Below are 26,887 nucleotides of genomic sequence, written 5' to 3' on the forward strand. Positions count from 1 at the left end.
GCGCGAATTGTATACATTCCTGTTCAAATTTGCGTGAGCGCCCAAATGTATGCAATTACCTAACATCAGAGTAAGCTTTTTTTCCTTTCCGATTGTGTACCTCTTTTTGCACATATCTTTCTGGGGAAACAAAGATAACAGAAATTTAAACAATATATTCCTCATTGACGAATCCTCGACCTGGTGCTGTGCAAAATGACAAACAGCAATATACATAATCATCGGAAACCCCCATTTACTCATCTCTTTATTGTGATGCCATAAATCCAACGCTGGCAGTAAATTTAAAGTAAACGGAACACACATCACACGGCCAATTAAAACCAACGAGCTTGTTTCGATTCTATAAACAACCCGTCAAATTTATTGCACCAATTCACGCACAATCACACTCACACATCCATCCATTTGTTGCATTGACTGAGGCTTGCGTGTGTGTGTGAGGTGACGATTGTTTCCATATAAGTCATAAATCCCTCTGGGCTGGTGATATTTTTACACTTTATTTCTCTTTAAACGAACGCCTCCATTAGCAGCAGAGTTGCAAATTAATTGCTTCCTGCGGTTAAGGCAAGTAAGCAAGCCGGGGTGCAAAAAAAGGATTCCGTCGCCGCTTTTACGACCTCCTGAAAGCTATAAAGGAATGGCAATTTTATCGCAATATAAACATTTGATTTCTGGAGTCAATCGGGCTCATCATCATGGACGGGCAAGGACGATGATACTGCTGCTGCTGCTGCTGCCAATAGTTGCACACATGGCTAGCCCTAGTCCTAGTCCGTCAAACCGTGTGAGCGAGAGGCGAAAGAAACCTCACAAACGCTCATCCTCTTTCAGCCTAGCCGTGTTGCCGAGGAAACAATGTATGCCCGCATGTGAAGCGAGAAAGACGAATGGTAAATATTTACCCACGGAGGAAACTAGTTTTCCCCGGACGGAGAGTCATGTTGGTTTTAGGTGCCGGCGACGGAGCGATATTGAAGCTGATGGGCTCGAAAATCAATCATCGTGTCAGAAGGCCGGTACCTTTGCTGGCGCTGCTCGGATCGAATTTTGGGACAAAAACTAACTCAGCCCCAGCCACTGAGCGTTCTTGCTCTGATGATCCTTCATTTCGTAATCGTTTACCGAACGGTTATCCCGGTATTTGAAATCGTAGTGCCCATTATTAGACCGATATGATTGCCTGTTCTTCGGTACGGTTTTACGCCCTAGCTGTCGACACGTTGACGACGACGACGACGGCCTGTGTTTACCTTATCAAACGAGCTCATGTGGATGTTGGTGTGTTTATTTCAAACGGCTCTTGTTTTTTTTTGCACCCAATTCGCACGTGTCAGTGAAAGCTGCGTCTAAAAATAACGACGTCGTAAAAAAAGCAGGGCAGACCTTTACGCCGTTTGCAGTTTTTCCCCTTTGCCCACTTCGGGCGTGTGACGGTAATGAGTGACGGGTGAGGAGGCGGTGGCATATGTCCACAATTTGCTTGTCCATAGGTTAACCACTTAATGGCGACAGGAAGTCCGTCCCCTTGCCACGGACACACACGAGCCCGGATCGACCCTTCCCGTTGCTAAACAAATGGCCTCATGGACTGGGCCGTGTGCGTATTTGCTTGTCATTTGCCAAACAAACCGGGCGTGCATGCAAACGAGAGCGAGCTGGAACAGTACTCGAGGCCAGACCCTAATCGCTAGTGTGTATGGTCCACCTTATGGAAGGGTGGAAATCGGTGCAAAGTTTACCATCATACACCAAACACCATCAACACGTTCGTGTACCGTACGTAGTCAGAGGAGGGTTTTTTTTTTCGTTCAACTCACAGGCCGATCCATTTTCGTCCTTCCGTGCTAATCAAATCTAATCACACTCAATCTGTGTTTAGGATTCCGGTGCGCTTTATGGCTGATGAGGGCAGAAGCGCCCATAAGGATAACGCGAGAGCAAGAATAGCAAGCGAACAAGTCGACAAGGTGAAATTGGTTTATTAGAATGGCTGTTTTTTGTGTATGTGTTTGTCTGTTCTGCCACTCGTTCCCCTTTTTGGGGCATTTATGTTAACGTTAATGTGTTGACTGTACTGTCAGATGCTCAAGAATCGTTGTTTGAAGGCCAACATTACATACCCTTGTTCTCGCTTCTTCCCACCGCTGGATGATTCTTAATGAACTGGAACAGTGTGTAATGAGATTTAGTACTTGCTCGCTGCTTCTCACAGCTCATTAGAGGTTTTTGTATTTTTCGCTTCAGTGACAATGTCACTTTTCCAACTTGTCAAACCGAATTATAGCGGTGCTAGCGATACTTGAAGGGTATTATGTGATTATTATTTATGTCTTGCTTGATACCAACACGTCCCATCCCGTCGGCTGCCGATAGAGTTGTATCGTAGATTCAAATACGTCATCGAAAAAACGTTCAATAAGTATATTTGCATACATTTCGGCGCTTTTACTCGTCTTGGAATATACTACGGGATATACTACGGATTGGCATTACATTCACAGTTCCATAATCGATGAGGGTTTAGTAAAGGTCCAAGAACCAGTATGTGTTCAGGATCGGTCACATAAATGGTATAGGTTCAGGGTCAGTTCCATCACCGGTAATGGCTCAGAATTAGTTTCGCTTGATATGTCCTTTGGATTTAAGGGGCACATGGAAATGACGTTCCGTACCCCAATAACGGACCAAATTAACTCGCTATAGAAAACGATACAAATTCATTCATTTGATTGCCATGAATTCACTATTATTGCTTACTAATAAAAGCATCTCGTTAAAGCAACAGTGCGTGCAATAATGTAAACCGTGATTTGAACCGTGCCACATTGAATGCCATTGGCAACGCTCGAAAGTTATTTAACGATCAGCACGCAGCGTTAACCAGAGGGACGAGCTTGAAACGTTTCTAATCTAATGTACCAGCTGGGCCCTGGGACGCAATAACAAAAGCGGAAACAACTAGACACCCCGGCTAATGATAACTTTACCCCGGTTACGCTGTGATCCTTCCGCCTGTATGAGCACAACAAACTGCAACTGACGATAATGACAGACTGTATGACATTATCAACATCATCATCATCATCATCACCACCGCCACCACCATCAGCATCAACAGCAGCATCAGCAATGTAGCGCAGACGGCGACATCCTTTTGAGTGAGCTTTCGTCCCATCATCTTGTCGTCCGGGATAAACAAAGTCAGGCAGGTTCTTTTTTTTACTTTTTGTCACGTCAAACGAACCGTCCTCTTTACGCTGCCAACCGAACGTTGCCAGTGATGCGTGTCTTTATTGCATTTTTATTACGATTACGCTCTCGTGACCCCGTGCGTTTCCGCGCAACGCTCGGATAGTGACGAGTCGCGAAAGCAGGGAACGGAAGAAAACACCCAACGTCCTCTATGCTATACTTTCGCTGTACACCGCGACTTTATGGTCGCTTTATCGAGGTAACCATTCGATCGTAGTAGGTGCGAAAAAAGGCGCGAATCAGCAAAGTGCCAGCGCGGAATACCGTCCCAATGCTCGTCACTTCCGCTCTCAGGGCATTATTTTGGACATTAAAATGTAATAAATCATTCGCTCATCCGCGTTTGCTTCTTATGACACACGTGAATATGTGTGTGTATGAGCACGTGTTTATCCTTGTCTCTACTGTCCAGGCTGAGAAAGATTTCGGTTGTTGTTGGTCAGCTAAGAAATCAGTCACTCGAGGTCTATTTGATAGACGTATCGCGCCCGTGCTGTTTCCGTGAACCGAGTATGGTGAGAATGAATTGGGTAATAAATGACACGATCGTTCGCACGAGGCATATCAACGATACATTCATCATCTAGTGCGAAACATAAGAAAGTGCTTGCGATGTGAGGATTTCAATCAACGTAAATTACCCGCAAACCCATGAAAGGCTGTTGGCTAACTCTTTGTCGGTAATTTAACGAAGCTATAGGATTGTTAGAATTACCATGGACTATTTCAACATCAACATTGATATTTTACGAACTTGTTTAATATAGCTTCAGAGAAATAACTTCAGTAAAGTTATTCAAAGTAAAGTGAGCAATAAAATATAATTTTGTTTAATTGCTAATTTCCCATCCACCAGTCCAATTAAAATCCCTTTATAGCACCGAACAAAACGATTATAGTTCTTCGGCAAGATTACTAAACACTTACTGGCGCTTGGCTTAATTTATCCTGCCGCATTAAGGCCTCTAAAAGCACTATGAAGTGTGCTTAATGCAGACTTCATTACAGAACGAAAGTGTATTTATGTACGTGAGGCATCGGGCTGTGCTAGTGCTTGAGACGCACTTTCAACGACAAAAGGGATTCGAAAGCGAGCTGGAAGGATTATGGCAACATCTTTCCTCGCATTTTAATCCCTTTCAAAGCCGAGTGTACAGCTAGGGTACGGCAGGAAGGAACATGGACCACGATTAAATTGTTCTTCTGCAAGGAAGGATGCAAAATCTTTACCATTTGGCTGCGCTGCTGTATTGCTGGCCGAATAGTGTGTGTATGCGTTGAATGTAAAGCGCCCGCAGGAGATATGCAAACTAATTTGAAATTACTTAGTTTGTGGAGTACCACTTAAGAACTTATTTCCGCATTTGTAAAATGATAAACACAGTGATTATTAATGATGATAAACACGCTATTTAGCCGGTCTCGTAGTATAGTGGTCAACTCGTACGACTTAACAACATGCACGTCATGGGTTCAAACCCCAAATGGACCGTGCCGCCATACGTAGGAATGACTATCCTGCTATGGGGGGAAATCAATTAGTCACTGAAAGCCAAGCCCACAAGTGGTACAGGCAGGCCTTGACCGACAACGGTTGTTGTGCCAAAGAAGAAGAAGAAGAAGAAACACGCTATTACTAAAAGCGATTAAGCGAATGTATTGCTTATTTGTAAGCGCTCATATTCTCCCTTTAATTGTCGTTTTGTAAAAATATCTCTCTTTTAAAATGTATTGTTCTGCACTCCAATTGTTTGTTTTCGCAGAAAAATGCTATCATCAAGCAAACATCAAACAGTAAGCACATTTATATCTCTTGCTTGTGATTCTCCTCTTGAGACAAATGGACCTTTTTTCGGCGCAATTTTTTTTTTTTTCGAGAGACGATCCCCCAACGGCCAACGTGCATGCCCATTCAACCAAGCTGCTGACCTACATTTCCTGCCCAAACATGAAGCAGCACCACAAAAAGCAAAAATGAATTACCATCGCAGCGAAAGATAAATGTGCATGCCAACCGTACGTACGACAAACGCGACCAACGCGTTGTCGATGCCATTGCGTACGCGTGGAAAATTGCCAACGCACAGAAGGACACAGAGCGAGACTTGTCTGGCGCTGCTTTGCACCCTCACTCCGTCCCGTTTTGCTCATTATTATTGTCCATTAGATACAGACGCTACGATTTGCCTATTGTCCCCAAAAACGAGACTATCACCGAATGTACAATTCCGGCACGCCGTTACGCGCAGCAAGACATGACAAATGATCTTGCCACGGTTCGGTGTTGGGCAAATCGGTCTCCCTCTGTCCCTATAAGACCGTGAGAATAGTGAATACGCATATTCGCTGGTCCCATTATGTGTGTGTAGTGCACGGTACACGGTAATGGCGATGCAGTGAACGATCAATTCCATTCGTCGGCCCGAGTCGCTACACTATCGATCGATGGCCGATTTGTGCGTACAGTTCTCTTCTCTTTTGGTTTATTGCTCCACCAAACAGATTCATAAATACATTATTGTTTCGTACAATGGATATGGTTGATTCACCGAACAACGAAAAAACGAATTGCTGCATAATTGATTGATATTGTTAATAGCGATCTGAGATAATCAACACGATGATGAAAGGCTTGATTTAATCAAACGGTTTGCTGCGTTCGTTCGTGCTGTCAGCACAGTAATGATGCAATGTGACCTCATATATAAATAATCCACGCGAGAGTGAACCATGATCTGTATGCTAGTGCTGTGTTGCTATTTTTTATGAAATATTATTATTTATCTGATTGGCAGGCTAATAGGATGCGCCTAAAGATCGGCTTTTTTATTAGTTTGTAAGGATGTTGCAGCATCGCTAAAAGAGCCAAACCAAATTTATACCTGTAGCGTAATCATTTTTGCCAATTCATCTACTTTTCATTTGTTTCTTTTCCTTTCTTCTCTTTCATTCATCGTGCTTGCATCCATCCATGTAAACTATTGGTAAAACATCAAACAAAACACGATCCGGATTGATTTGTTACATGCCGTTGCCCATTGAAATTGTTATACAACAAAACATAAACAAACGCTTCATCACATTAAAAATGGTATTATGTTGCTGGATTTGATCCAAACGGTGCATGTCGATGGGTTCCATCCGAATCCTCAACCCAAATCTTACACCATACCGTAAATGATGGGGCATGTGTGTTTGACAAACAGGAAAAGCATTTTCCATTATGTACAAAGCTGGTAAGGTTTCCCTCAAAACTGTGACACCTACCCTTGTTGTTTGTTGTTGACGTTGTTTTTTTCCATACCTATTGTTTGCATTACCCTTCACTTCTTCCTCGTCGATGCTTGACTAACGAGAACCCCTTTTTCCATTTGCTGCAAAATGTCTATTCCTACAATGACTTCAGTCTTCCTACCTTTGTTTTGTGTTCAAGGCACTTTCAATTGTGTCCAATATTTCAACATTTATCACAATTCTATTTCTTGTTCGTGTGTTCTTACACAATTAAGCATATCGACACCTTTTTTTCGTTGCCTGTTTGTTACAACTTGTTACCAATCACAGTGAACGCCTCCATCTTTCAATTATGAGAATGAAACACATTTGTTAAAATTCCTCAAATGATGCATGAACTACCCCAATGGACTATTGTTTGAAGCTTAAATAATGTATCTAGCTCACAGCAAAGCTATTATGTTATGCAGATTGCATATCTTTAGGCGCTTTATCTTTCAGACGATCGCATGGCATGCAATCCACGAAACGCCTACAGGTATGCTATTTGCATTACAAATTATGTTTGCATTGTTGGAGTTTAAACGCTTTCCACAACGTTTTGGTAGCTTGCTGAGGAACGTTAGTTGTTCCTGTAGTGATTCCGGTAAATTCCTATCGCTCGGATACTCCAATCACAAAAAATAATATTCACAATTGTCCTCTTTCAAATCACCAAACTTAAGTTAGGCAGCAAGGAAACAGTATTTTTAGCCTCTTGCTTGTCTGAATACATCTTGCGTAGCTACAAAATTGTCTGATAAAGTTCCAAAATCCAACGTGACAGCCCATCAAATTGTTGCGCGGAAGACGAAACCGGACGCCTGCCCGTTTTGCAACTTATCTTTGTTCCGTCAAAAGTCTAGCACGCGATGTCCAAAAATGTAGTTTCAACGAATTGTGAGGATGGTCTAATAGCACCAGTGCTTCTTAGTATTCCTTCGCTCGCTGCTATCTTTTTGTCTTTAGCTCGATCGATTCGTCCACTCGTTCCTATCTACTGCTTCTGTTCGTTTGTTTTCTCTATCTCACTTACACACTCTTTTGAATCTCTTCTTCGCGTCTTCCGATTACCCCTTTGTCACCGATTTCGTCTGCTTTTACTCCCACTCTGTCCACCCCGTTTTCTTCTCCCAAAATGTTCACTGTTTACCCTTCATTGTGTGTTCTACGCTTTAACGCATTTCCCTTTAAGCCCCATTTTTGTCGTTTGCTTCACCTTCCAGTGCACCCAAAACGACGAAACCGTGGATGAGCAGCTCGAAGCTAAACTGCCGCGGCGGCAACTCGCCCGGCCCGCTGGAGGCCATCTTCTTCGGGCCGCAGGTAGGCAGCGGTGCCAAATGTGGCGGTGGGTCAGCCGGCCGGCTGCTGCACGCTCGGAACGTTCACAAAGAAATCTGTGCCTTGCTGCTGGGGGCGCTGGAATCGCTCCGGCTGTCGCTGCAGGAGTTCTGCACCGTACTGCCCCACCAGTGGACAGCGCTGACCGGCTCGACGCCCCTGTCCAATCTCGACACCGAGCAAAGACTGAGAAAGCTGTCCGATTCGGCAAAGGTAGGCAAAGATCCCGCAGGATCACAAACCATATTGTGGAGATTCATAATCGTCCAATTTACCGATTGTTTTACTTGCAGCTCCTAGACACTGAGGATGATCTAGCCGCACGGGCTAACTCGGACATTGCGCAGCTTTGCGCCGAGTGTATACTGTACTGGAGGCGGGTACTGTCGGCTGCCACGCAGCCGGCCGTGCATGGACTGCTGGCAAAGAAGCACCATACGCTGCGTGTGCGACGGTTTGCCGAAGGGTTCTTCGTGATCGATAACCCCAGACATCTGGCCAGTGGATGTTACGACTCGAACTACCAGAACTACGTCTCGATTTGCGAGATGGCTCGTCGGTCGCGCTATCTGTCCTCCTTGCCGCCGTTGCCCGTGCACTGTACACCGCTCGACGGGGACGCCAACTCGTTGCCACTGATCTTTGAGGACCGTTACACCGACGCGAACGAGTACGGCAAGCGCAGATCAGGCAGTGAGCCTCACCTCAACGGGACCGGTGCGCTGGGATCGGCCAGCAGTACCGGAACGCTGGTGAAACCTGCCAAACAGCATCACCACCCGAACAAGATCGCCCCGATCGTGACCAACACCAGCAAAGAATGCTCCTGTGGCATCGCGACCTGCTACGTCGAGCCAGTGCCCAAGATCTGCGGCAGCTACATGGGCATCATGACGCCACGGTACGCGCTCGGGGGCGATATTCTGCAGGCGAGCCTTACCATCACACCGGCCGCTGCTGCCTCCCAGAACGGGCTCTGTCCCAAGGCATTGTCGCGACACTCCGTTTCGACGCTGCTCGATCCGGTCCCGCTGGCGGAAGTGTGCCCGTGGGATCAGCAGTTCAAGGGCATCTACACCGAGCGCGGGCCGTCGAGTGGTCTGGCCGGAGGTACACTCCCGACGCGTCACAGCAAATCGCTCGATCAGCTGGAAATACAACCGAACGCTAACTCGGCATCGCTACCGCGGCAACATCTACACGGTACGACAACGGTGACCAACTACAATGGTTACGGGACGCAACAACACCAACAACAACCACCACAGCAACATCTTCAACAGCAGCAGCAACAGGTAGGACCTCCACTTCATCATCAGCCGCAGCAACGGCAACCGATGATGTACCAACATCCTCTGGGACAGCAAACCCAGCAACAGCTGGCTGGCGGCATAGCGCTCCTTCAGACGCTGCCCAAGTCGAAACCAAAGAACCCGGTCCAGGCGGAAGATCTGCTGAAGAACATCAACGAGTTTCGCGAAAAGTACAAGAACCCGGGCGATCCGCGCAAGATGATCCATGCCGGTGGTACCGCCACCCACAACCCTACCTACGATCTGCAGCAAGACGCACTCGGCATGTCGGCGCTGCTGAACGGGTACGCCAAACCCACCACCACCGGTGACTATCGGCACGAGCTGAAGCAGTCGCAGCAGGGGATGCACAACGCGCCCCACCACAACAACCACCGCGACCAGGGCCATGGGGGCGGTCCGGTCGGTTCCACGCCGGCGGGCAGCTACTACAACTCGCTGCCCAAGGGCGCCGGCATGGGAGCGCCCAGGAGCTCCTTCCCGCCGGTACGCAGCAAAAAGCAGCAACAGTCCAGCTCCACCTCGCTACCCACCAAGTCGGCCTCGAACACGATCCCGCGCAGCAACTCATCCCAGCAGCTGCGCCAAAGCACCCAGAACGGTGCCCAATCGAGTGGGGCCGGCAGTACAGTGAACAGTGCCACCCTGCCGCACCGTTCGGTGGAGTTTTCCCGCATTCGTGTGGCCGACTTCAAGCAGCTCGTGCACGGGCAGCAGCAGCGACGGAGCACTTCCAACGGTAGCACGCACAAGATTGGTGGCCCTGGCAGCGGCAGTGCGGGGACGAATGTGGGACGAGATTCGAGCAGCTCGGCTACGAGTCCGGAAATTACCCCGCGCACACGCAACAAGCAGCGCCGGCTGCTTTCGTCCGCCAGTGTCCCGTTTCAGTTGGAAAATCTGGAGCTCGAACCGGTGGGCGATGCGGTGCCGGGTGTCGCTGGCGTTGTGACCGGAGCGGGCGGGTTTAGCGAGAGTCTTCCGAATCTGGCACCTCCGCCAGCCGCTTTCGCCAGCGATTCACCGCCCGGTCCGGTAGGGGGCGCTACCTTCCTGCTTAGAAGGCGCCACTCAAGCAGCGAGTCCACCTCTTCGCTCAGTGAACAGTCCGGGTGGGTTTCGAGCCGTCGCAGCACGGGACCCTCCAGCCCGGACACTTTGCGCAACGATCAGCGCGTGGTGAACGGGGAGCAGCTGCGCAAGCGCTTGCTGAAGCTGTTGAACGAGCAGCCACGCTTGGTCGCGAATCGCAAGAACAGTACACCGTCCTCGACGACCGAGTTCTTCGCGCGCAGCAATCAGAGCTCGATGAAATCCAAGTCGAGCTACGCGCCGGGCGATATGATCCGCGGCGCTTCGGTGCAGACAGAAAACTGGAACAACCTCGAGAAGGAGTGGAACGATACGCGAGCCCGTGCGCTAACCAGCGCGGCAAGCGGTCCGTACGGGATGGTCAGTGGAAAGCGTGCTCCCGAACCGGCGGAAACGACGGCCCGGGAAGGTATCAGCACGGCCGACATAAAGCCACCGCGGCGCACGAACAAGAAGGAAAAATCCAAATCCGACTTTGATCTTGCCCACATCTCGGACTACGTGTTCGATGACTTGCGGCTGCTGCCGCCACAACAGTTCCGGGACGTACCGCCGCCCCCGGATGAGTTCCGCGATCCTCCCTCGTTCGTGGACGACGGTTCGAGCAAGCGCGCTAAGGAGGGAGCAAAAAAGCAAGCCGCACCCATGCTGCCTCCTCCCTCCAACATGCCTTCCCAGCCCGAGCGTCAGAAGATCGCGAAAGAGGAGCAAAAACATCAGCCTGTACCACCAATCCCACAGCAACAGACACAACAGCGCCAACAGATCCAGTACTATGCCACGCTGCCGAAAAGCCATCCGCCGGTACCGATGACTCCGCTGTCCGTCATATTTCAGCCGCAGATCATTACAGCACCTCAGCCCCAGCCCCAGCAACACTATGCCACTCCCCAGACTCTACTGCAGCAGCAGCAACAGCAACAGCAGCAGCATCATTACAGCAAACCACTGAACAATCAGGCCTACATGGGACCGGGCTCGGCGCAGCCCACACCAAAGCCCAAATGCGAGGTACAGGCGATCGATAATCCACTCTACCACATCTACGAGGTGGTAAAGACGCCCCGTCCCGTCATGAAATCGCAAAGCTCGAACGAACTGGCCGCCATTGCAAAGTGTGCCGAAACGCTGAACAACGCGAACGCCTCCAACATGTGCACCGTGGCCGTGGCAACGCAGATGCAGCAGGCACACCAAGCACCGATCCTACACAACGGCAAGGCACAGTACGGACAGGCGACGATGGCGTCATCGGTCGAGCGGAAAGCGTCGGTACGCGAAACGCCGCCAACACAACCGCCACCGACCGTTGAGCCGATCGGGACCGTCGGGTCGGTACGGCGCAAAGTACCCGAGCCCGACGACGACCTGGACGAGGAGAGCCCGGACCGCAAGCGGGTCGATCCGCCGATGCAGCTGCTCGAGTTCGAAAAGTGCCGCGAAGAGTTCCGGAAGCAGATCAACTACTCCGGCTCGATCTATTCCGATTTCCAGAAGATGGCATCGGAGATGCCGTACTTTCACATCGCAGACGAGTTTCGCGCCTTCTCGCCGGCGGGGCTGCATCTGGTGATCTGTGTGCACGGGCTGGACGGTAACTCGGCTGATTTGAGGCTGGTGCGCACCTACCTGGAGCTCGGGCTGCCCGGTACGCATCTGGAGTTTCTGATGTCCGAACGGAACCAGGGCGATACGTTCTCCGACTTCGACACGATGACCGATCGGCTGGTGGCGGAGGTCCTGTACCACATCGAAACATATCAGCTCAACCCGAGCCGCATCTCGTTCGTGGCCCACTCGCTCGGCACGATTATAGTGCGGTCGGCGCTGGCACGCCCGCAGATGCGGCCGCTACTATCTCGGCTGCACACGTTCCTGTCACTGTCCGGGCCACATCTCGGCACGCTGTACAACTCGAGCGGGCTGGTCAATATGGGTGAGTGGTGGGAGACGTTCGTTTTATGTATCTGCAGCAGTGATGGGAAAAATGAAGATTTCGTCGGAATCGATTCCGGCTAGCTCCGAAGTTTTCTGGAATCGATTCCGGATAGTAGGTCCGGAATCGGTTCCGGAATCGGTTCCTGAATCGGAATCAGAATCAGCTCCAGAATCGGAATCGGTTCCGGAATTGGCTTCCGAAATCAGAATTGGCTTCGAAACAGAGTCGGTTTCGGCATCTTCATAGGAATAGGCGTTTGGGTCCAATGATGCTACGTGTTGATAGCGTGTTGATGAGACGATTCTGATTCCGGAGCCGATTCCGATCCTGGAATCGATTCCGATCCTGGAATCGATTCCGAAGCAGATCCCGGAATTGATTCCGGAGTCGTCTCCGTAATCGGCTCCGGATTCAACTCCGGAATTTTCTCCGGAACCAACTCCGAAATCGACTCCGGAACCAACTTCGGAATCGGCTCCGGTTTCAACTCCGGAATCGGCTCCGGATTCAACTCCGGAATCGGCTCCGGATTCAACTTTGGAATCGGCTCCGAAACTAACTCCGGTATCGGCACCGGAATCGACTCCGGAATCGAAATCGATCGGCTCTGGAATTGATCCGGTAGGTCTGATTCCGAGCTCCCACCACTAATCTGCAGCTAGGTCACGTATCCATCTCACTAGCGACATCTAGTGGAAAATTTATGTGCCGCTGTAAAACAACTCGTGCATGTTGAGTTGTACATTGTATTGTAGCGTAACTATTCGCAGTTCATGGGCCAAATTTATATTTTATGTTTTCTCTATTCGCAGGTATGTGGTTTATGCAAAAGTGGAAAAAGTCCGGCTCGCTGCTGCAGCTGTGCTTGCGCGATGCAGCCGATCCACGCCAAAGCTTCCTCTATCGGTTGAGCCAGCGAAGCACGCTGCACCACTTCAAGAACGTGCTGCTCTGCGGATCGTCCCAGGATCGGTACGTTCCACCGCATTCGGCCCGTCTAGAGCTGTGCAAGGCGGCCGTTCGTGATCAGTCGAACCTTGGGATCGTCTACCGGTAAGAAAAGAACGTTCGCTTGAACGGTACCCATCCGACTAAACTTAACCTGCGTGCGTTCGGCTACTTTGCAGTGAAATGGTGCACAACATCATTGCACCGATGCTGGCCAGACAGGATCTAACGCTGGCCCGGTTCGATGTGCACCATGCGCTACCACACACGGCCAATGCTCTAATCGGACGGGCGGCCCACATTGCCGTGCTCGATTCGGAGCTGTTCATCGAGAAGTTCCTGCTGGTGGCGGGTTTAAAGTATTTCAGCTAGCCACTGAACGTAAACAGCCGATGACGAAACGGAGCATCCGTTCGAAGGGGATAAAGGATAGTATGGGACTTGAAAAAAGAGACACAAATTAAAATTTTACTAGACGAATGGCAGTACGTACGTTCATTCGTTGAACTCTGCGAATGACAAAGGAAAGAAATCATTTTTATCCAACATAAAACAAAACATGTGTTAGCATGTGTAAGAACGTGAAATGGTGTGTGAACATTTAACAAAACTACTTTTTTAATTACTCGGTACTCGGCAGTCAAAATATAGCTTAAGTTAAGTGTAGCGTAAGAGAAACGCAAGATACGAAACGACAAAAGGGATTAAGCAGCAAAAGTTACGGGGCAAAACAAAAGCAAAACACACGTGAGAACGATTTAAAAATCAATCAACAGGGTTAGAATAGCGCTGCAACGTTGCAACGAGTTAATGTTACACGAAGTAAATGTTGAACTTGATTACTCAGTACATAAGAAGATCCGTGGAAGCGAAAAAAAGGATTATAAAATGTTTAAAATGCAGCCAATACAAATCATTCTTTATCACTGCCGCCAAATCGTTTCGGAGGAAAGGGAACACTCATTCCCTGCATTGAGTACAGGCCAAATGATGGTGTGAAGTTTTATATTGCAAAGTGCATTTCTTTTCTTTAAGGTTTGCTTTCTGTTATTGAATTTGTGTGTTTTATGAATGGACCAGTGTGAACAAATTGAACAACAGATAAAAACCAATCAACCATACAAATCTACGATTAGATAAGTGGTGTCTATCAGTGGCATATACAGTATGTGTTTAGAAACGGAAATCAAATTAAAATAACAAAACAAAAATGAAAGTAAAATCAAACGTAGCACAAAAAGAAGAAGATAGGAACAAAGGGAAAAATGATCTTTATCCATTACTTATTACCGTCTTTCTCTGTCCTACCAACTGATTCCCTGTTTGCTCTTTCCCTCTTAAACCCCTCTCTCATACAAAAACTCTGACGCAACATGCGGAACACATGCGAAAATTGAGACTGAATTAGTTTCGATACTTAAACGATACTGCTTTCTTTAGCTGATTCCTTCGTATTAAGACAGTTTCGGATGGCAGGCTCGCCCTTAGGGAGCGTGATGAACTTTTTACTTTAGATAGATGAACGTAGTAAAGTGTTTTAAAGATATTAAAGTATAGCGCTCTCCTCGAAGAATGAATTTAAGCAGGATGGCGCAAAATTGGCAAAAAAAACTTGCTATTAGCCATACTTCGGAACGATATTTCAAAACGGAAGATAATGTGTATGTTCAGCAAACAGGCAAGTATTGTGGTGGATAACATTAAGCAAACAAAAAAACACGTAATCAAACACTTGCACTAGGTTAGATTAATATCATCGAGTACAGGGACATACTGAAAGACACACAAAGACACACACATTATCTTTACTTTACACGAAAAAAGAGGGAAAGAAATTAAAAGTTGAATGTTAGAGAATGGAGCAAAACTCATAATTATAAGATAGAAATTTGTATATTTTTTTTCGAGTATGTTTGTTTTTATTTTTCTAAAACAGCGGGTATTGGATCTAGATAACTGCTATACACATTAACAAAGACGGACAACACTACCACAACACTAGTTTGTTAAGCAGTTTGCCTAACTTTGCTACTCCAATAGGCAGCACTATGAACTTCAATCAAAAGCAGCCTGCGAGGTATGCAATGTGCACGACATGAGGATAAGCATTGATTTGCACATCAAATCTTCAATCAATTTGAGTTGCTGCTTACTTGTCTTTTTTGAAACGCAACATCAGAAGGTTTTTCTTGCATTGTGTTCATCGTACTACGTAGACCTAATCAGAGAATGATTAAAAGAAAAGAGAAGCGTAAAAGCCCCGAAAGAATCCCAAACATGCTGAGATGGAATACTTTTTAAATAGATGGCTGTAAACTCACACTTATGTAGGTGTATCGTTTTTAGTTATTGCCTTTTTTGTATATTGTCATGATATAAATGAAATAGTCAATTATACGATAATTAGTGTGCAGAAGGAGTAATGCTAAAGCCATACCGAACGAAAGACATGATTGATGCAATGAAAGGAAGCGATTTGTGATCTGTATGAAAATGGTAAAGGAAAGTTTGAAGGAAAAGTCTGTTTCTTTTTCTTTCTTTTGTTTAGAACGCTGGTGTACTACTTATGTGGCATTTTGTATGAGCGTAGAATATACACAAACACCAATTTCATACCAAAAATAAACCATAAAAGAAAATAATGGCGCAGCAGATATACGAATGAAAAAGGAAAAGGAAAGTGGTTAGCATAAGGGAAAATAATTCGAAAAGCAAATGATTAACCCAAAACAAATTCACAAACGAATGTGGGTTATTGTTCGAATGAAACTGAAAGTAGAAAATGTAAGAGTAACTGAATGGGTAATGGTAAGAATATTAAAAGCTATAGTATAATTGTTTCCGACAGGATTGCAAACCAAAGGAATAGTGACCAAAGATGATAGAATGAACCAACAACAACAAAATATTAACAAACGCACAGAAACACAAACTCCTAACACGAAAAGGTTGCAAGCCATGTTAAACGATGGGTTTCGAGAACGATTGCTGGGAGAGGATGAAGGAGGGAGGAGGTGTGATGCATGAGAGGGAACTTTCCAATCAAGATAAGATAGCTACCCGCTACTACCATCCTGTTAAAGGACGTTGATGTGTTGGAAATGATGGAATTGTTATTGTTCGTGTGAAAGACCTGGACAGAAATTGACTCTATTGCTCGGTTCGGCTACCACACATGTATACCGCATGCGTTTCCCATTTATATTTTCTATCACCTATGTACTGTTGAGCGTTTACAAAAAGAAAACGGTTGGAATCATTAAGCGTGTGTTGATTGATAGTGATTTGATAGAGGATTGTTCTTAAACATGATAGCAATGCTGGAAGCTATTCTATGCAATACTCACAATAGGATTAAATTATTTGAAAATCCTAAAATGCAAACCTGCCGAGTGGTAGTCTTGTTAGATGACCCTAATAAGCTAGTTTCGTTAAATAACGCTACATGCCATGTGATTTGCATATCTTTAGGCGTGAAAAAGCGTATAAAGATCTGTACAACCGTTGGCATGGTTACAACGCTAGCAAGGCTGTACAGCCGTTAGCAAGGCTGTTGTTTCTCTTCTGCCTCATGCCTACTTACACTTGGCTATGATTGCCCGACTTTCCTGTTTCAGCTCCACTCACAATTTCAGGATCATGCAAGTTATGATCCATTATCCCTTCCTTTCTAATTGTGCCGTGACACATGCAAACAAATTGACGGTCAATACATTTCAGGAATGTTATAATGCATGGATCTAGCTGGGGACTTGAAATGCAATAACAGTGATGTGATCTGAATATGGGCGATAAGGGCAATCCAGGTTACGGTTAAGCGGAAGTGATTATTAGTCTATTTGTGGTTGGTATTGAGCATGTAGCCCAGTTGCGAGCAGAAAAAGATGGTTGAAAAATAAACAAAAAAGTATAAATATAAATGCAGCGGCACTGATGGTGGGATATGCAGTATAGTGAAGGAATATTTAACAAAATAAAAGAAAACACAATCCTCCATACACAGTAACGAAGCTAACCATGCTATTATAAAATCAAGTTTTATGAAGCTAAACAACCACAATAGATGAGAAAAAAAGGAAAACCTATAATCAAACAAATAGAGCGTAAAACCAAATAGAACCCACAACCTATTTAACATAACGGAACTAAACTAAAAGAAATGTGACCCACTAACCACACTCAGTAGCAAAATGAAAAAATATAGTTAACTAGAAGAAAACCAGATGAAGCAAATGAAATAACATTTATAAAACGCGAAAAGACACAAATGAAAAAAGAAAACACACAAACGAAGGGAGGGTTGTAAAATTGTTCTTATGTTGAGAAAGTACATTTAAAGAATCGTAAACACATAAAAACCAAGATAAAACAAACTCATTACACAATAAACAGCAAAAATGGCATAGATAAAAGTTACATTAACCATCGTAGAAAAATGCAGTAAGGTATCGACAAAAACTGGTTTGATTTTACGTTTTTCAAAATCGTAAAGTTATTGAACCCAAGTGCCACAAATCCACTAAACGACCACTAAACGCCTTCTAAACGCCTCAAATTCTCTACCTAAACGGAATATAGAAAGACTTCGTTTAGCAGACGGCAAACGACTCATGCATTCTAAAAATAGCAAAAAGCTGGTGACGCCATCTGGTTGTGGGGTACCCAACCAGTGGAGCTTCCTCACTTGGAGGAGAAATTTCTCATTTCCTATGTACAGGCGTCCCCCGAGTTACGACCCCCTCGAGTTACGACGATTCGCAGATACGACGATTTTGATTTTGACAGTTAAAAGTTGTCATTGACAAGAAATTGATGTATTGTTTTGAATATCTGGGCTGATAAACGTTATACACACATTTCCAAAGATTCCAAAACTGCCCGATCTTGAATATCTTTATTGTGTACGGTTTTAAAATATAATTATTACATTATCGAACATTATTTTAAATAAAATACACGATATCATAAATTTCAACTCTTCAACTTCAGTTATAAACTTTATATTCAGAGATATTCGACATACGACTTTTTCAACTTACGCCTTGCTTTGGGACATTTTTTCGGTCCCAAATACAGACGTATCTCGGGGGACACCTGTACTGTTATATGGTTTCGAATTGAAGTTATGCATCGCTAGAACTAGAACGGCGATACGATTGCTCAAGTACTAAATTCCAATGTAAATCACCAGTACTGAAGCAAGTGGGATTTGATTAATGGTTGTTGGTGTTGATACCCACGTATCTGACCACACGACCATTCACATAGATTTTTGCTCAGAAAGTTATAAGGCTATATAGGTCATTATAAGATGAAACTTGTCGAAACACATTGCAAGAAAAGGATAGCAATATAATGATGAGTTGTAATACGCCATCTATTGATCAAACCAATGAAGCTGTGAAGCTTTCATTTTTTTCCTATGGATATTCAATTTTCCAGTCGTTTAAGCTTAATCTGTGGCGCTTGGGAACCTGATTATGTTTTTATTATTTTACTAATCCTGGAATTTAAATCTTTCATAGGTAAATGGAACACCAAGACAAAAAAAAACAAAAAACACCCAGGAAAGTTCTTTAGTTCAGCGATAATAAACAAACAAAAATCGGAGAGCTTGTAACTAATCAAATCAAACAGGACCGCACCAATAAAAAGAGCGTGGGAATTGGCGAGCAACAGAATGCAGCGATGGGCGAAGCATGGCAAAAGTATAAAGCTGCTAGATTTCATTTAGATTCATACAGGTAGATGCGAACCTTGTGTTAAGACAAATGAGACAAAAATAAAACTTTATTCAAAAAAGTACCATTTGTCAATGCGTGAAATAGGTTATTTTTCAGAACAAGTGATGACATTAGTAATAGTACAGTAGGTGACCGCTAACTGAGAGGTAAACAAGCTCCAGTTAACGAACAATGTTCGCTAACTGGAGTGACGTTTCTATGGATTGATTGTTTTGATTGGCGTTGGCTGGAATAAACATACCAAACTTTTTTTCATTTATGTTGATATAAAGTATAGTAATTCGTGTAATAACATAAATTAATAGCAAACGTAGGCAAAAGACCCTAAATTTGTTTGAAAAATGCACATTTGCGACAAATTTCTCTTCATGAAAATCCGGATGTTTCATGTTTTGACGTTTAAGTGTTCGTTAACTGAGAGTAACTCCAGTTAGCGAACCTCCAGTTAAAAAGCACTCCAGTTAAAACACATCCAGTTAGCGGTCACCTACTGTAACAGTTGAAGCAAAGGCATGATTTAAGAATCTTTTCATTAATTAGTTTCCCACAATGATACACAGCTGCTTCAGAAAAAAAGAACATTCTACAATTTACCAGCAATTTCTAGCAATTTCGACTTACAACAAACTCACCATTTTCGACCTCTGAGTCACCCTGTACCCTATCGCTCAACTCAACATTCATCGCGATGAACTCATCTGCTCACACTCGCTCGCTCTTTCTGGCCAGTTCGAGAACTCTCCGGCCTGTTCGAGAGAGAAACGCTCTCAAGTATATAATCGGCGGCGAGAGCGTGCTGTGTCATCAGTTTGAATACAACAAAGCGCCAAAGCCAATCTAACTGCCAAAGCGAATCACAAAAGCGTATCCTTGCGACTCTCGTCAAACCAAAAGTCGAACTCTGTCGAACCAAGTGAAAGTGAAAATCATCGTACTGCGTGTTTCTTGTTGAGCAATTAGAGCAAAAATGTCGATCGTACCGATTTTCTTCCGCAACTGGTGGGACGACGAATGGGACCGTCCGCTGTGGAACTCCCGTCTGCTGGACCAACACTTCGGTGGCGGTGTGACCGCGGATGACCTTCTGAACGCTATGGCTTCGGTGGGCGATCGTCGACTGCAGCCGCGCCATCATCATCACCATCTGAACCGATACAGCCGTCCATGGCACAGCTCGTGTTTGGCCACGAAAAAGGACAGCGGATCGACGGTGAACGTTACGGGAGACAAGTTCCAGATTAACCTCGATGTGCAGCAGTTCTCGCCGGAGGAGATCTCGGTGAAGTACGTGGACAAATCGATCGTGGTGGAGGGCAAGCACGAGGAGAAGCAGGACGAGCATGGCTACATCTCGCGCCACTTTGTGCGTCGGTACGTGCTTCCCAATGGCCACAATGAGAGCGATATTGTGTCGTCGCTGTCGTCGGACGGCATTCTGACGATTACGTGTCCGCGCAAGGAGCTGGAACAGAAGAAACCGGAGCGTGCCATTCCAATCACCCACACTGGCCAGCCGGCGAAGAAGCTGGCGGCCGCCGGGGACGCTGAGCCGGCCAAGAAGAATGGAGAGAAGATGGAATCATAAGCTGATCTCAACATTGCCATTTTACTATATTTCATTGTTAAGCGTTAAGTTATTCGTCGTGTGATTAATAAAGTATTATGTTTGTTTCTTAAATATGTTTGAGCATTTTTACTGTAGGATTATTTAAAGCATCCGAAATCTCTTATAAGCTGGAAGGAACAGTGACTTGTCGGTTGACGGTATAAAATACCTTGAATGATTTGTTTTTAATTCATATTTTGGTATAAAGAAAAACGTTTTGGATTGCCAGCAATTACATATAATAGGAAATGTTTTTTCATTGTGTTAATAACACTTTAACGAAAGAGTCAAATAACAGAGTTTTAAACAAGCGCTTTAAAGAAACTTGTGTTCGCTTTAACTTGTAATGTTCGTGTTTCCTTAAAACACTTTTTTCCTTTTCGTGTGTATGCCTAGATTAATTCATTGGAATATTGTCCCGATGTCACCACTTGGTATTTTTTAACTTATAACTTTAGATAATGATGATGATGATTACGATGATGATGATTATGATGATGATGATGATTATGATGATGATGATGATGATTATGATGATGATGATTATGATGATGATGATGATGATGATGATGATGATGATGATGGTTCTATACTTTCCCCTCAAAGGCTCGAGAAGAACAAAATTTCTTTAGGGATTAGGATATATTATCACATTAAATATAAAAGTTTCTTTTCTACAATTTATCATAAAACTTAAAACTGATTAGCTATATTCTTCACCTATATTAATTAGAAGTGAATAAATGATTTTGTGTGGCTTTTAAAATGCCTTTTCTATTGATGTCATATAAACGATCACTGAAGTATATCGAGCTAGTGATGTACAGGGCGACTCGCACCTATTGGGTTGAAGCCATCCGTAAGTGACCCACAGTCGTTCGTCGTTAAAAGTAAGTTCAAGGCTTGGCCCGAACTCGTAACAACAACGTCCGTTGGTGTCGCTTATACCTTCATACACCTAGAGATCCTTCAAGTCGACTCAAATTCGTTACACCCAATGGACGGACTCACTTCCGACTTAAATCTAACGCACCCGCTGTACCTGCGGGTCGGAATCGATTACAACCTGTGAGTCGAGTGGTAAGAAGAAGCGTTTAACCCACCACTACATCGTAAACCAAATGCATTTCGTTGGGTAAGTGCTGACTCACAATACTGGTCATTGACCTAAGCAAGCGGTGCGAGTAAATTTAACCTGCACTTTCTCGAGTAGTTCGACGGCTGCTATGTAGTGTAAGACGTGTTCTATTGTATTTCATTTTAGTCTTGACTATAGAATAATTGTAATAATCATCGTCATCATCATTGTCTTTCAATCACCAACATCAGATTATATACTATACATGTGTTAAAAGATCTGAGAAATTGAATGATTAAAAAACTTTATTTTGTCTTAGAAAGAAATTTAATTCAAGACAGCCCAAACGTACAGTCAGTCCAAAAAGTATTCGTCTAGCTGAATATTTTGCAGAAAAACGCGAATTATGGCCGCAATAGGCATGGGGTGGAAAAAGTAATGATGAAGTTTGATAAAGGGACCATCAATACACACGTTTTGCTAAAAAATAAACATTTAAATAGTGCAATAGCAATCAAAATACATAAAAAACTAAAAAAAGTCGTTTAAGGGTGGCGAAAAAAGTATTCGTCCATCAGACCTTTGGCGTAATATGCGTATGAAAACAAAGGTTAAGGAATCAAAAAATGTCCTGATCTGAATCTGAATGTCCTGAATGTCTTATTGCATTTATAACTATTGGTGACTACTTGCACAACGCAAGAACTCATTTGAACCTTAAAAAAGGCGTATTTTTGATCCACTCATCCTACAAGACTTGTTCCAATTATTCTCTGGTAGAAATATTGCATTTCCGGACTACGTGGCCAAGTTCAATTGAAAAAATGGCAACCGATACCATTTTGAGAGTCTACTAAATCATTTTCATCAGTTTGGTTTCAGCTGGTTTGGTGTTTCGAGCAAATGACAATGCTCTGTATGTTCTCCAGCTCGACTGTTCTTGAAACATGTAATACATTTTTAAGTAAAATTTTTCAGAACTGGGACTTAAAGTACTTAAAACCTGTATTAATATGTTTCCCCATCTCGTCTCCTATCATTTTGAATCATTTTTCTAGCTCACCTTTCCTCACTGAGTCCTAGTATCATGACACCATGGTGCTACTGGTTACACGAGAGTTTGTTGCTGCATCTTAGTAGACTGTTTTCGCTATGGTACATGTCGGCCGTGTGACCTTGGCGATTTAAACATGTTTTAATATGTTAGTAGAGCCTAATTTGGAATAAATTCCTGAATTATTTGATGCACCTTAACAGATTTGGCCACTTTATATATATGGTATTATTCAAACAAAATATGTTTGTAATAACTCACTCATTCAAGCTATTACATGACCAGCTACGATGGAATGCAGCATAACCCATAAACCAAATGTGACCCATCTCTTTTCCTGATCTTATTGGCCATCACAAAATGCACTGATTCCTTGGTAAAATTTGATTTTTTGGACATTAAACCACTGCTTTCGTTAGATTAACCGTCAAGGATGGCTGCTTACATGGCAGTTTGTCATTCAATTAGTGTCAGAAAAATGGCCTAACTCTGATCAAATGAAGGAACGAGGCCTCCCACACATTTTGTAACCTTCAAAAATGGGTAGGATAGGTTATGCATAAGTCAAAGATACGATTTTCGCTATCATGCTCCAATCATTTAACTCCCCCGCCTTTAGTGCCTCTCTGACCGCTTGAAGTGCAATTGAAACAACATAAATGCATTAATATAGAAGGAAGTCACCAGTAGATTGATAATAATAAATTTAATTCACGTCTACGTAGTGTTTGTACAGCGTAAATAATTAAAAAGCTAGATGGACGAATACTTTTTGCGCGCCCCTTAAACGACTTTTTTTAGTTTTTTATGTATTTTGGTTGCTATTGCACTATTTAAATGTTTATTTTTTAGCAAAACGTGTGTATTGATGGTCCCTTTATCAAACCTCATCATTACTTTTATCGCCCCATACGTATTGCGGCCATAATTCGCCCTTTTCTGTAAAATATTCAGCTAGACGAATACTTTTTGGACTGACTGTATGCTCAGTCAAACGATACAATCTTATTTTGCACTTCATAAGGGAAGCCAGGTAAAGACGGACGCGTTAATGAAAATGGTAAAATTCTAGGGATAAATAAATACAACGACCATGGAAATGTGCATACCTTATCTCACACTCATGTTTTATCAGAAAATGTGTTGATACTTTTATGTTTTTATCGACTTTTATGTTTTTTTTTTCATGAATTAAAAATATGTTTTTTCGTACCGTTTTACAATGTTCGGGTAAGACGGACACTTAATATGGGAATGATGGACAGCATGAATCAGCTTTCCACGTCCTGGTACATAATAAACCAATTCTTAGCCAATGACAACGACGGTACATTCAGTCGTGAATTTAGAAATTGTAAGCACCGCTTGCAACATATCGTTAAATGCAGAATCTAAGACAATTTTTTTTAAATATCAGGCACTAACAGCTGACAGCTTCTCCAGTACGCAGAACAATAGTCTAGAACTTCCCTTAAGGAAATTACTCCGTAGAAAGTCCGCGACCCCAGCTTTTTAAGGGACTTTCTAATAGTCATTGTGAAGTAATTTTTTCCATTCAAGATTGAAATTTTTGATACCTGTAATGTGTTATTTTACTTTCAGTGTAGATGCTGTGATTTTGAACTATTCAAAAATTACATTTTACATGTATTTATGAGAAGTGTTCATCTTACCCGTAGTATCCGTCTTTACCTACTTTCCCCTAATCCTAATAATAGGATACTCCGATACCATTAAGGTCGAGAAATCGTATTCCACCGAAGGAAAAAAGAGAGGTAAATCTCAATGAAGTTAAAAAAGTACAAACATTTTTTTGAATCCTAATATTACACCATTTTTTATTGTTAATTTCGGAGCCTCTACTTAACATTAATTCACGTCAAATTATGTTGAATGTATAACTTAATTTATTATTCTTAACGAGTGATTATGGATAGTACAGGTAATGCTTTAATAATACAGACTTATGATTCCATCTTCTCTCCATTCTTCTTGGCCGGCTCAGCGTCCCCAGCGGCCGCCAGTTTCTTCGCCGGCTGGCCAGTGTGGGTGATTGGAATGGCACGCTCCGGTTTCTTCTGTTCCAGCTCCTTGCGCGGACACGTAATCGTCAGAATGCCGTCCGACGACAGCGACGACACAATATCGCTCTCATTGTGGCCATTGGGAAGCACGTACCGACGCACAAAGTGGCGCGAGATGTAGCCATGCTCGTCCTGCTTCTCCTCGTGCTTGCCCTCCACCACGATCGATTTGTCCACGTACTTCACCGAGATCTCCTCCGGCGAGAACTGCTGCACATCGAGGTTAATCTGGAACTTGTCTCCCGTAACGTTCACCGTCGATCCGCTGTCCTTTTTCGTGGCCAAACACGAGCTGTGCCATGGACGGCTGTATCGGTTCAGATGGTGATGATGATGGCGCGGCTGCAGTCGACGATCGCCCACCGAAGCCATAGCGTTCAGAAGGTCATCCGCGGTCACACCGCCACCGAAGTGTTGGTCCAGCAGACGGGAGTTCCACAGCGGACGGTCCCATTCGTCGTCCCACCAGTTGCGGAAGAAAATCGGTACGATCGACATTTTTGCTCTAATTGCTCAACAAGAAACACGCAGTACGATGATTTTCACTTTCACTTGGTTCGACAGAGTTCGACTTTTGGTTTGACGAGAGTCGCAAGGATACGCTTTTGTGATTCGCTTTGGCAGTTAGATTGGCTTTGGCGCTTTGTTGTATTCAAACTGATGACACAGCACGCTCTCGTCGCCGATTATATACTTGAGAGCGTTTCTCTCTCGAACAGGCCGGAGAGTTCTCGAACTGGCCAGAAAGAGCGAGCGAGTGTGAGCAGATGAGTTCATCGCGATGAATGTTGTGTTGAGCGATGGGGTACAGGGTGACTCAGAGGTCGAAAATGATGAGTTTGTTGTAAGTCGAAATTGCTAGAAGCATCTAGAAAAATAAAGAAAGGTCTTAAAAATTCTGAATAATGAATTATTTGCAGTATTTAAATTATCAAGTTGCCTACCAAACTGCTGGTTCAATGACAATGTCAGGTCTTATTGTAGCTTTTATTTCGATTCGGGAATGGATTTTTTAGTTTTACCATCATTTGCATCAATTTTTTTTCAATTTTACCATCTCTTTGGAAATACAAATAAAAAAGAATTATTTTTGTTTGATATACAGAATAACGTCTATTGTCCGGGGAGGTCGAGACTCCACGATTGCCGGATAATCAATTTCCACGAATAATGGTCAAAGAAATGCCTAATTCTTTTACAAATCATAAAATTCATTAGTTTTATTAACAATTCGCGTTGAATCAACCAATTAATCATTACAGTAGAACGTCGATTATCCGGGCAGCTCGGGACCGGACGGTTGCCGGTTAATCGATTTGCACGGATAATGGTCCAAGAAATGTCAATTTCATATAAAAGTTATAAAATCCACTAGTTTTATGATTAATTCATCTTGAATTAATCGATAAATCGTTAGTAGAATATTATTTTAATCAATAACTAAAGGTTAAACAACTTTTCATGACCAAAAATGAATTTCGAAAATACAACTAGACACTACAGAGCTGCACAAAAACTGGTTGTTCACTTGACTAGGGTAACTGTACCAGTTTTCGGCAGTGTACCTATTTTCGGCAGGGTAGCTAAAAACGTGAAATTCTGCACAAATGTGGTAAAAAATTTCACAAAACACAATTTTGTAGTGAAAGTGTAGTTATTTGATATTCACATACGAAGTTTCACACCATTTCATTACGTATTTTTCAAAATATCAAATAAATTGTGCTTTTTTTCGGCAGCTTTGCTGTCAGCCAATGGTTCGGCAGGTTTTGTGATTAAGAGAATCAGAACAGTAAAATAATGAAAAAGTGGTGTATATTAAAGATTTTATGCTCATTTAATTTATTCTAACTTGTTCGGAATTTTAAAATCACGATAAACAGGTTATTTTTCACTTTAAATGCTGCCGAAAATAGGTACACAGTAAATGTTCATTTTTGACAGCTCAATGTTGTGGGCTCCTGCCGAAACTCGGAACAATAACACACCTTGGATTTGGCTGAATATTTCTTTAAAAATTGATCAGAACACTACAATGCGTATATCGACACATAATATGCCCAAGTGCCACAAATCCACTAAACGACCACTAAACGGCTTCTAAACGACTCAAGTTCTTTACCTAAACGGAATATAGAAAGACTTCGTTTAGCA

General features: G+C 43.7%; 3 protein-coding genes across 3 annotated transcripts; 2 read left to right on the top strand and 1 right to left on the bottom strand.

Moving 5' to 3' along the window:
- Positions 1-7,782: 7,782 nt before the first annotated feature.
- On the top strand, positions 7,783-16,409 carry LOC121592285. Its single transcript, XM_041913683.1, is given in 7 exon segments — positions 7,783-8,088; positions 8,169-9,089; positions 9,159-10,223; positions 10,292-10,711; positions 10,713-12,216; positions 13,032-13,272; positions 13,347-16,409. Coding segments are annotated over 7 exon segments (4,650 nt in total). The 3' UTR covers positions 13,540-16,409.
- A 3,205-nt stretch (positions 16,410-19,614) lies between these two features.
- On the top strand, positions 19,615-20,563 carry LOC121594656 (protein lethal(2)essential for life-like). Its single transcript, XM_041918155.1, has one exon. It carries the CDS (start codon positions 19,879-19,881, stop codon positions 20,494-20,496), a length of 618 nt encoding a protein of 205 aa, XP_041774089.1. The 5' UTR covers positions 19,615-19,878; the 3' UTR covers positions 20,497-20,563.
- Positions 20,564-24,510: 3,947 nt separating this feature from the next.
- Positions 24,511-25,759, bottom strand: LOC121594655 (protein lethal(2)essential for life-like). Its single transcript, XM_041918154.1, has 2 exons — positions 25,678-25,759; positions 24,511-25,601 (listed from the first exon to the last, which is right to left on the bottom strand). Exon 2 carries the CDS (start codon positions 25,229-25,231, stop codon positions 24,614-24,616), a length of 618 nt encoding a protein of 205 aa, XP_041774088.1. The 5' UTR covers positions 25,232-25,601; positions 25,678-25,759; the 3' UTR covers positions 24,511-24,613.
- Between the last annotated feature and the right edge of the window lie 1,128 nt (positions 25,760-26,887).

The sequence above is a fragment of the Anopheles merus genome, chromosome 2L (assembly GCF_017562075.2).
Source record: "Anopheles merus strain MAF chromosome 2L, AmerM5.1, whole genome shotgun sequence".
NCBI classification, from domain to species: Eukaryota; Metazoa; Arthropoda; class Insecta; order Diptera; family Culicidae; genus Anopheles; species Anopheles merus.

Coding starts and splice junctions, on each gene's coding strand:
- LOC121594655 (XM_041918154.1), bottom strand. CDS start 25,231: ATGTCGATCGTACCGATTTTCTTCCGCAACTGGTGGGACGACGAATGG.
- LOC121594656 (XM_041918155.1), top strand. CDS start 19,879: ATGTCGATCGTACCGATTTTCTTCCGCAACTGGTGGGACGACGAATGG.